Below are 11,359 nucleotides of genomic sequence, written 5' to 3' on the forward strand. Positions count from 1 at the left end.
TTTTTTCCTTCATTCCAACTTTGGTGAATCTGACAATTTTGTGTCCTAGAGCTGCTCTTCTCGAGGAGTATCTTTGTGGTGTACTCTGTATTTCCTGAATTTGAATGTTGGCCTGCCTTGCTAGGTTGGGAAAGTTCTCCTGAATAATATCCTGAAGAGTGTTTTCCATCTTGGTTCCATTCTCTTCATCACTTTCAGGTACACCAATCAGATGCAGATTTGGTCTTTTCACCTAGTCCCATATTTCTTGGAGGCTTTGTTCATTTCTTTTTACTCTTTTCTCTCTAAACTTCTCTTCTCACTTCCTTTCATTCATTTGATCTTCAATCACTGATACCCTTTCTTCCAGTTGATCAAATCAGCTACTGAAGCTTGTGCATGCATCATGTAGTTCTCATGCCATGGTTTTCATCTCCATCAGGTCTTTTAAGGTCTTCTCTCCACTGTTTATATTAGTTAGCCATTCTTTCAATCTTTTTTCAAGGTTTTTAGCTTGTTTGCAATGGGTTTGAACATCCTCCTTTAGTTCATAGAAGTTTGTTATTAGTGATCATCTGAAGCCTTCTTCTCTCAACTCATCAAAGTCATTCTCCGTCCAGCTTTGTTCTGTTGCTGGCAAGGAGCTGCATTCCTTTGGAGGAGAAGAGGTGCTCTGATTTTTAGAATTTTCAGCTTTTCTGCTCTGGTTTCCCCCCATCTTTGTGGTTTTATCTACCTTTGGTCTTTGATGATGGTGATGTACAGATAAGGTTTTGGTGTGGATGTCCTTTCTGTTTGTTAGTTTTCCTTCTAACAGTCAGGACCCTCTGCTGAAAGTCTGTTGGAGTTTGCTGGAGGTCCACTCCAGACCCTGTTTGCCTGGGTATCACCAGCAGAGGCTGTAGAACCACAGATATTGCAGAATGCCAAATGTTGCTGCCTGACAGTTCCTCTAGAAGCTTTGTCTCAGAGAGGCAGCTGGCTGTATGAGGTGTCAGTCAGCCCCTACTAGGAGGTGCCTCCCAGTTAGGCTACTCGGGGGTCAGAGACCCACTTGAGGAAGCAGTCTGTCCGTTCTCAGATCTCAAAATTCCATGCTGGGAGAACCACTACTCTCTTCAAAGCTGTCAGACAGGGACATTTAAGTGTGCAGAAGTTTCTACTGCCTTTTGTTCAGCTATGCCCTGCCCCCAGAGGTAGAGTCTACAGAGGCATGCAGGCCTCCTTGAGCTCCGGTGGGCTCCACCTAGTTCAAGCTTCCCAACTGCTTTGTTTAACTACACAAGCCTCAGCAATGGTGGGCACCCCTCCCCCAGCCTCACTGCCACCTTGCAGCTCGATCTCAGACTGCTGTGCTAGCAGTGAGCAAGGCTCCGTGGGCATGGGACCCTCCCAGCCAGGTGCGGGATATAATCTCCTGGTGTGCTGTTTGCTAAGACCATTGGAAAAGTGCAGTATTAAGGTGGGAGTGACCCTATTTTCCAGGTGCTGTCTGTCACAGCTTCCCTTGACTAGGAAAGGGAATTCCCTGACCCCTTGCGCTTCCCAGGTGAGGTGATGCCTGGCCCTGCTTCGGTTCCCAGTCCATGGGCTGCACCCACTGTCCTGCACCCACTGTCCAACAAGCCCCAGTGAGATGAACCCGGTACCTCAGGTGGAAATGCAGAAATCCCCCGTCTTCTGCGTCACTCATGCTGGGAGCTGTAGACTGGAGCTGTTCCTGTTTGACCATCTTGGAACCTCTGCCTTAAACCTCTTTTCTTTATAAATTACCCAGTCTCTCAGGTAGTTCTTCATAGAAATGTGAGATCAGATTAATACAGTGTCTTTGTTGTATTTGGGGGTATAGGACTCTCCATTCTGTTTGAGTATTTTTCTGTACTTAGGTTAACAACACATTGTCTTGACTACTGAGGTTTGAAATCGGGTAGCAAAGGTTATCTAGCTTTGCTATTGTTTTTCAAGATTATTTTGCCTTTCTGCATTCTTTGTATTTTTACATAAATGTTAGAACTAGCTTGTCAATTTAGAATTTGCTTATCAAGGAAACTTGCTGATACTTTGACTGGGATTTCATTGAATATAAAGATCAATCTGTGGAGAGATTAATTCTTAAGAGTATCGAATCTATACACTGACTTAACAAAAGCTTTTGATGAAAATATAATTTCTTTTTTTTTTTTTTTTTTTTGAGACAGAGTCTCGCTCTGTCACCCAGGCTGGAGTGCTGTGGCCGGATCTCAGCTCACTGCAAGCTCTGCCTCCCGGGTTCATGCCATTCTCCTGCCTCAGCCTCCCGGGTAGCTGGGACTACAGGCGCCGCCACCTCGCCCAGCTAGTTTTTTTTTGTAGCTTTTAGTAGAGACGGGGTTTCAACCATGTTAGCCAGGATGGTCTCGATCTCCTGACCTCGTGATCTGCCCGTCTCGGCCTCCCAAAGTGCTGGGATTACAGGCTTGAGCCACTGTGCCCGGCCGAAAATGTAATTTCTTTTAATATTTGTCAGTGTGATAAGGTTGAACATAAGTAAGATTTTCATTAACTTCAACATGTCATGTCACTAGTTTATAATGTGCGCTTCATTATAGTAGTGTCTAAGCTTTGGTGAATATTATATTCCTGAATCCTAGCCTGGCTTTCTTAACTCCCTAGAAGATGTGCCAGAACCACAGTGCTAACCTTTTCCTAATAAAATTGTTTTTAGGAGCTCTTGAAACAACATCAAAGTGATACCTTGCAATTAGAAGAGCTGAGAAAAAACAAAAAGGTAAGGTTTTTCTTCCTTTCCTGTGGACTTGGTATATTACAAACACACCAGTAAAATAACAGGCTGTCAGTATAATGGAATCAATGATAATTTCTCCAAAACCAATAAGAAATGGAAGACCTTAAGCTGAGTTTACTGGATTCAGTAAGTTAAAAAGAATTTTTGAAATTATCTGTAAAATAAAGCCAGTGCATCTTTTTTAAAGTCTGATTTGAACAAATAGATCAGCAATATACTATGTGATCTTCAATGTTGAATGACTTTCATTTCTAGCAAGGTTCAAACCACAAATGATCTTTCAGTTATAAAACACCAAGTTCTTCCCTTTGAGCTCTGAAAAGTATAAAACTGTCTCCTTTGGAACTCTGTCACCAAGCCCCTCCTTAAACTCTGAGTGTACCTCACACACGATGACTTCCTCAGGGACTCTAGTCTGGGACAAATTATGGCAATCTGTGGGAGACAACTGAAGAGGAGCTGTTCAAATGCACAAGGTGATGTGTAATTCTTCCATCACTGAGAATTTGACTTGGATCCAGAATGGACATGTTTGAGAAAATATTAGTCATTATAAAGGCATTATAAATGAATTCTATCTTAGAGCCCAGGCAGGGCTTCAGCATCATTGAAAGGTAAACAGACTGTGGTGTCCTACAAGTTCAAGAAATGGGTTTTGGAGGAAGATATACCCAGTGTATTATAATAACTATTTTAATGAGCTTGTCTACTAATTCTGTCATTTGTGTCATGTCTGGGTCTGTTTCTCTTCATTGATTTTTCTCCTCATTTATGGTCATACTTCCTTGTTTGCATACCTGGTAAGTTTGGCTTGGATGTCAGCCATTGTGCTATTTACCTTGTTGGGTGCTGAATATTTTTATATTCCCTTAGATAATCTTGAGCTTTGCCCTGGGATGTAGTTAAGTTGCTTGGAAACAGTTTGATCCTTTTGAGCCTTGCTTTTTAAGCTTTGTTGGGCAGAACTAAAGCAGTCTTTAGTGTGGAACTAATTTTCCCCCACTGTTGAGGTAATACCCTCTGAGTACTCGACACCACACCCTCTGTATGAGAAGGATTTTCTACTCTGCCTGGTGGGACCATGAACTGTTCCCAGCCCTGTATTGGCTCTGGGGATTGTTCTACCTGCTCCTTGCTGGTGGTTCCTTCCTCTAACCGCGTCTCTTTCTATTTCTTCCCTCCATCACTCCACCCCAGAGGCACTTGCCTCCTTGCTGTTTAATTAACAGGCCAGGATGCTCCTACCTTGGGGGCTTTGATATTCTCTCTTCCTGAAAAGCTCTTTCCCAGATATCCACATGACTTCCTTCCTTTCCTCATCCTGGTCTTTATTCAAATGCCACCTTCTTAGATGCCACCCTATTTAAGGGCTCCGCTCCCTGCCCCAACACTTGCTTTTCTCCAAATGGGATGCCACTGGAGATTTTTGAGGAGGAGAGTATTATTTGGGAAAACAACTGTGGCAGCAATGTGAAGGAGAATCTGAAGAGTCAAAATGACGGGAGGCAGAACCTATTAGAAGGGTCATCTCCCATTTACACCTCAACCTGACTTCTGCTCCCATCCCAGCCATGGAAACTGCTCTTGTTAAAATCACAAGTAACTTCTGAGTTTCCAAATCCAAACAATGCTTCACCTCACTTGACATGAGCAGTATCAGGTTCAATTGATCACTCTCTCCTTGCAACATTCACCTCTCTTAGCTTTCATGGGCTTCTGGCATTTCCTTCACCTCATTGGTCACACCTTCTCAATCTTCTTTACTAGAACTAGAACTCTGCTTAAAACCCTTCAATGGCACCCCATTGTTCTCCCACCTAATTTCTAAGTCCTGGAGTATTTTGAGGCTGGTTCCCAGGCCCCACTTCTCTTCTTTATCTCCCATTTTTCCTTTGGAGAGCTCATCTGTTCACACAGATGTAAAAGCCATCTCTGTGCTGATAACTTGGGTTGATACCTCCAGCTTTGCCTCTCTCCTGAGCTCCAGGCTTGTACATCCAACTGCCCATTTGACATTTCAGCATAAGTGACATACAAGCACCTCAAAATTAACATGCCCAGCTCCACACTCTCAATTATCCACCAGAGATTTAGCCCCCGAATTGTCAACTCCCTCAGCTGTTCTAAGCCTAGACCTGAAGTCATCCTTGATTTCTTCTTTCCTTTCACTCTCCCTAATTCAACCCAGCAGCCTCAGCCAATCCTCTATAACATATTCCACATTCATCCACGTCCCTCCAACTCTGTTGTCACTTACCCTAGTCCATTATTTCTCAGCTGCACGACTGTAGTATTCTCCTCCTTAGTTCCGTTGCTTTCCCTCTTGCCCCTCCAGTCCATCCCCTGGAGCATAATATAAGCAAGTGAGATACGTGCATTCACTTCTCTGCTTAACGCCCTTCAATGGGTCCCCATTGTTCTTAGGTTACCTTGTCCTCTCAGATGCCACCAGGCTCCCCTGTATTTCCTCACCAGGGCCCTCTATCCTTACTGTCTCTATTCCAGCCATATTGGTGTTCCTTTGGGTCCTCAAACACAATGAGCATTTTGCATTCTAAGGACCTTTGCACAGGCTTCTATTCATTCTTTAGTGGAAGTTTGTTTGTGTGTTTGTTTCAAGAAGCTACTTTTTAGAGCAGTTTTAGGTTTACAGAAAAATTGAGCAGAAAGTACAGAGAGTTCCCATATACTACCCCACCCCACCCCACCACTAGTTTCCTTTATTAGTAGTATCTTACATTGGGGTGCCACATTAGTTGCAGTTGATGAGCCACTGTGGATGCATTCTTATTAACTAAAGTCCATAGTTTACATTAGGGCTCTTTGTGTTGTACATTCTGTGGGTTTTGCCTAATATATCATGTCATGTAGCCACCATTATAGTGTCATACAGAATAGTTTCACTGCTCTAAAAGTGCCCTCTCCCCCACCTATTCATCCCTCCCTTGCCCTCCAAATCCCTAGAAACCACTAATCCTTTTTCTATCTCTATAGTTTTGCCTTTTCCAGAGTGTCATATAGTTGGAATTAGTAGTAGGTATTTAATAAAGACTAGCTTAGTGAATGAATAACTGATTGTCATCGTAACCATTCATGTGAGCTCTGGTGAGGCTGAAGAGAAGGATATACGTGAGTGAGACAAAGAGAAGGTAGGACTGACGGGGTGTGAGTGGCCATGAGTGATGCAAAAGTAGCTCAAGTTGCTCCCTTGCATTATAGGCCAGGTGCCCTGGAGAAGAGACTAAATAAATAGACATCGGCATGATGTCCTGCAACAACTTCTTCTTATGCAGGTCATGGAGGAAGAATTGCATGCACAAGCCCTGATCCTAGAGTCACTTAACGCAAACCTCTACTATACCCAATTGGAACTCCAAAAAGAGGTGAGTCCCTGCTGGAGTGGGGATGGGGTTTGGGGGAAGAACCCAGGTCTCTGTCCAGCTCTGCCGTATAGCTCTGCCCTGGATGGCTCTGGGTTGGGGAAAATGGCTTTAAAATGTTTGTCTTCCTCAGAAAGCTACAGTGGGAAATCTGGAGAAAATGCTTCAAACCAAGTGTGCTGAAACTGAAGAAAAGTATAAGTACACCATACAGATCCTGATGGAAGAGAACATTCATCTGAAGTGCGGCTGCTGCTGAAAAAGACATGGCTGAGTTCTCTTTAGGAGTGGGAAGGAGTTTGAGTGAGGAATGGGTTAGGAAGATAGACCAAGTGCTCCCTAGTTATGTCAAGGCACAGGCATTTTCGGGAGGGAGGTATGTCACTGTAGGCCAGCGACACAAAGCCAGATAGTTCACTTGAGGTGGAGTGGAGAGGTGTCTACGCTTCTCCCATTCACCTGTGTCCTTGTTTCTGTGCAAAACAACACAGGAAATTTATCTCCCAGTTTCTGAGTTTGCTCAGTTCTATGACTGAGGGTGGTTTTTAAATCCAGCTCCCCTGGGAGTCTGATGGTCTTACCATTACATGCAGCTGCTTCTGGTTCCTATGGAAATCAGCTTTGGATCAGAAGGTGTACTGTTACCTGAAGCTGCATCTTAAATCATTAAAATAAATTTTGGTCAATACTTTAACAGAGGAAAGTTATTTATTGCATTGATTTAGTAGAAAATTCCTCATACAGGACTTCAGTCACCTGAACACCATACCTCACTAAATTCAAAAACACTGGAAGTAATGAGTGAGAGACTGCTGTGGTGAAGGAACAAAGGCACACTGCTCTCCCCGCACCCCAAATATCCTATACCCTTTCTAGCTTTTGAGTTGACATTGATACATCTTTCCTTTCTTTTTACAGGCAAAAGATAATTTCTAAGAATGAAGAAATGTATGAAGAATGTTCTGGGAGATTGGCCTCTATTACTGTTTCTAAGGATGATTCTGACACTGTGGAAGATAGTAGCAAGAAAAGACAAGAATCGTAAACATAAAGTTGCTCTCCATTGTTGAAGATGGTTGGCACACCATTTCTGTAGGCCCAGGAAACTCCTGGGAGGCTTTTCTTAAGAACATGTGTATAATGAGTTTAGTTCTTGGGTTGCTCTGACTCTATTTTTGCTCTCTTCTGAGTGGCTGAAAATGTTTGAATTCTCATCTGAATTTCACAGCTTATCACGGACGCTTCATTGAAAAATGATGCTCTCTGTACTGGGAGCTGAGCTTTCTCTGAGTTTTGTACTATTTTTCTTCCACCTTTATGTATTTCATAGGAAAGAAATAGATTTGAAGGCCTTCTTCCTATTGAACTTTTACTATATTTGGGGGGGGTGTACCTTTGTCCCCTGGGGCATTTAGGTAGCAAAAAAAGATGATGTGTTGATTTTATTCTAAAACCTTTTTCTCTCATACCCATGCCCCCTACTTCCCTACCTCTCAATCATGTTCCCTAACCTATGACTTAGGAAGGGTTTCTGATGATTCTTACCACTTTCTCTGGACCATCACCAGAATTCAGACACCCACAGGGCAGGCAACATAAATAAGTGAAGTGGGCTAGACACAAGGAAAAAAATTGCATAAGCACAGTGGTAAGTGACAACTGACAGCAGCCTCAGTAGAGGGGCTTGGGCAGGGCTGGGGCACAACGGGTGGAGAAGAATGACCTTCAGAGCACTGTCCCATCTGAAGAAGCTGCTTCTCAGACCTTTGCCATGCAAAAGCACGAGGTCAATATTGTCAGATATTATGATTTTTTTCAAAGAAGGTATCCTGGTTTTTATGTGATATCTCCTAATTTTTAAACGTTGACAACAAATTTTAAAAATACAACTGTGTGTGTCAATCATGGGAGACTCAAGTAGAACATGTCTGTGGTCCAGATGTTTTCCACCTGTGAGATGTCATTGGCAGAAACCAAAATCAAACACAAAAAAATCTCCAAGGAGTGATAAGATCAAATTATACTTTATTCTATTAAAAAATATTTTTGAAAAAAGATACTTAAATTTTAAAGATAATTTAATTCCTAACGATTTAAAATAATCCAAGCAGAGATGAAAGAGCAAATGCAAATGCATAAAAAGATCCCACAGCATTGTTAGCAAAAAGCAAATATAGTTAGCCAAGCATATATACATCATGAAAGCAATAAGAAGGCAAAAAGCAAGTTTGGGGATAAATTATGTAAAACTTGTAAAATAATTTGAATGTTTAAAAGATTTCAACAAAATTTTGTTTTATTAAAAACAAAATTTTGGCCGGGCATGGTGGCTCACATCTGTAATCCCAGCACTTTGGGAGGCCAAGGCGGGCAGATCATGAGGTCAGGAGATCGAGACCATCCTAGCTAACATGGTGAAACCCTGTCTCTACTGAAAAATACAAAAAATTAGCCAGGAGTGGTGGTGGGCGCCTGTAGTCCCAGCTACTTGGGAGGCTGAGGCAGGAGAATGGCGTGACCCCAGGAGGCAGAGGTTGCAGTGAGCTGAGATCACGCCACTGCACTCCAGCCTGGGCGACAGAGCGAGACTCCGTCTCAAAAAAAATAAAATTTTTTTTCAAGACAGGGGTCTCGCTCTATCACCCAGGCTGAGACGGGGTCTCACTCTGTCGCCCAGGCTGGAGTGCAGTGGTATGAATATGGCTCGCTGCAGCCTTGACCTCTTGGGTTCAAGTAATCCCCCCACTTCAACCTCCCAAAGTGCTGGGATTATAGACATGAGCCACCATAGTTTTTCTAATATTTTTTGATGTGGTAGTGTGGAATTTGACTTCAAGAAAGAATTAAAGTTAATAGAATATTAACAGTGGGCTTAATGTTGATAATAATTTGAATCAAAATCCAGCTCTATTCATAGCTGGATTTTGCAGGCATCTAGTATTTATTGCCACCAGGTAAAAACATTCCCAAAGCCCTAGGCATAAGAAAAAGGAGACAGTGTTATTGTTGTCAATATCCTATTAACTTTAGCTCTTACAAAAAAGTGCAAAATAACTAATAAATTAACTAATTAGAAAATTAGTAAATAAACATAGTGTTATATATCTAAATAGCACTGTCAATCAGAAGGGAAGACAAGTTTTTTTCTTAGTGTGAAAGTTGGCTGTGGCATCTGTTTCCCCATGTTTTTTTTGTCATCCTTGTTGCTTACTTCATAGTTCACTTCAGTCAGGATGGTGAGAATATCATCGCCTCTGAAAGACATCACATAACATTGTGACTATCTGTGGGGGAAAGCAACTGATGAACTGTCTCCTCTGCTGTGCTCAGAGATAGTTCTGTAGTTTCTTCTCTCAAAATATCAGTCATTTGAAACAATCAGTTGCTAAACCAAGACCTACCCCAACTTTCCTGGTAAATGCATTGTCTCAGAGCTTAATAACTTACTTTTGGTTTATTCAGGAACTCTTTTGACCGTCAGAAACCTCAGTGTCAATATTAGAGTTGATTTCTTTCTCTCCTGACCTGTGCGTATCTCACTCTTCTCCATGTTACTTGGCTCCCACAGTTGCTTCAATGCCCCCCCAATACTCTCTGCCTCAAATTGACATTGCATCTGTGGATTCATCTTTGATGCAATTAAACTTAAGGCAAGTGAAAGTACAGTGTCTCCTGCAGCTACTCCTACCTTCTTCTCACCAGGATCTCTTAGCGTTTTTGTTAGGCAACCTCTTCTTCTACCTCGGAGCTAGCCCTGGAAACCTTGCAGGATTCATGATCTAAGTTACAAAATCTAAGTTAGATTCATGATCTAAGTTGTGGGAAATTCTCACTCTTCATATACTCAAAACATGAAATACAGGGCTAAAAGGAACCTGCTGTTTATTTCCCATAATGCACCAAGAGGTTTTAAGGATGGTTTGCTCTTATAGAACTTTTGACAGAGTTGGAGGATGTTAAACATTGAATTGGGTTACGGCCTTCTTTGGAAGATTTCCAAAACTAGTTGAATTGGCTCACTCATGTTTTGGCCTAAAGACAGAGAGCTGGACTATATGACTTTACCAGTCTTTCCTGCTCTGTGACACACTGATTGTCCTTTGAGGTGCTGAATAAAGGAATAAAACATCTCAGCTTTTCCATCTATAAACTAAGGATGTTAACACTTGCCACTCTCCCACTTTGTAACTGACCTGGGAAGTACAGCTATGTGATCCACAGCTAGACATCTAGAGATGAATGGAAACCATTCCCCTTGCACAGTTCTCTGACCTGTTGATGTCATCTAAACCACCTATCACTTTCTAATAGTCTCTGAATGTGAGTAGACAGTAGTGGTGATGGAATAGGAGGGGAAGGTAGTGTAACAGTGAGGTGGGCTGAGTAGGCAAAACTTACCGAGGACATCGTTCTCTCAGGCTCTGGCAAAGTGACTGGATGTACCAGGTTCCCTCTGCAGGGTTTCGGTAGGAAACACAGTTATTCACAGTGGCCATCCCCAGCAGAAAGTCAGCCTCATCCGGGATATATCTCGTTTGAGGCGATGATAAATCCATTTCCAAATAGGGTTGCTCCTCTGAATCAGTCTCAACAGGTATACCTTTCTGATAGTTATCCCCCTGACAAGCCTGAATAAAAAACACTTTGGGTTTTCCAGCAAGGGAAGGGCACTTCAAACCAGTGAACTGAGATGTCAGCTCATAGATGGGGGCCTCCTGTCCATCAGTGCCATAGATGATGCCCTTGTCTCCATGGGAGAGGATACAGCAGATAAAGCAATCCTTGTTACTGTGGTCCATGAGTTGGTAGGTTTTCAAAATCTTATAGATTTTCTCTACTGTGCAGTCATTGTGGTGCTTGATCTCAAAATGAAGCTCTTCAAAGGTCGCGGTCAAAGCCTCTGAAAAGTGAAATTTGAACAGTCACGTTATACCACAGTAATTCACAGACCAGAGCTGGAGAGCACAGTGGGCATAACATTGATAGATAAGAAATGTCCATCAATGATAGACTGGATTAAGAAAATGTGGCACATATACACCATGAAATACTATGTGGCCATAAAAAAGAATGAGTTCATGTCCTTTGTAGGGACATGGATGAAGCTGGAAACCATCATTCTCAGCAAACTATCACAAGGACAGAAAACCAAACACTGCATGTTCTCACTCATAGGTGGGAACTGAACAATGAGAACACTTGGACACAGGAAGGG

At 42.4% G+C, this 11,359-nt stretch overlaps 2 protein-coding genes across 3 annotated transcripts in view; one reads left to right on the forward strand and one right to left on the reverse strand.

Annotated features, from left to right (window-relative positions):
• Nucleotides 1-7,496, forward strand: part of ALS2CR12 (amyotrophic lateral sclerosis 2 (juvenile) chromosome region, candidate 12) — a 52,686-nt gene extending 45,190 nt beyond the window's left edge. Inside the window, exons 9-12 of the mRNA XM_011950007.1 lie at nt 2,684-2,746; nt 6,058-6,147; nt 6,278-6,387; nt 7,063-7,496. Coding sequence (XP_011805397.1) covers nt 2,684-2,746; nt 6,058-6,147; nt 6,278-6,387; nt 7,063-7,189 — 390 coding nt within the window. The 3' untranslated portion in view covers nt 7,190-7,496. The remainder of the gene's footprint in view (nt 1-2,683; nt 2,747-6,057; nt 6,148-6,277; nt 6,388-7,062) is intronic.
• A 1,543-nt stretch (nt 7,497-9,039) lies between these two features.
• Nucleotides 9,040-11,359, reverse strand: part of CASP8 (caspase 8, apoptosis-related cysteine peptidase) — a 65,099-nt gene continuing 62,779 nt past the window's right edge. The window contains exons 8-9 of one of the 2 annotated variants that reach the window (XM_011949935.1): nt 10,543-11,044; nt 9,248-9,398 (exon numbers count right to left, since the gene is read on the reverse strand). In XM_011949935.1, the coding sequence (XP_011805325.1) occupies nt 9,263-9,398; nt 10,543-11,044 (638 nt within the window). In that variant the 3' untranslated portion in view covers nt 9,248-9,262. Of the gene's footprint in view, nt 9,119-9,247; nt 9,399-10,542; nt 11,045-11,359 lie in introns of those variants that run through there. The other variant, XM_011949936.1, reaches the window with a different exon arrangement.

Source organism: Colobus angolensis, unplaced genomic scaffold, assembly GCF_000951035.1.
Source record: "Colobus angolensis palliatus isolate OR3802 unplaced genomic scaffold, Cang.pa_1.0 Scaffold30, whole genome shotgun sequence".
In the NCBI taxonomy this organism is placed as follows: Eukaryota; Metazoa; Chordata; class Mammalia; order Primates; family Cercopithecidae; genus Colobus; species Colobus angolensis.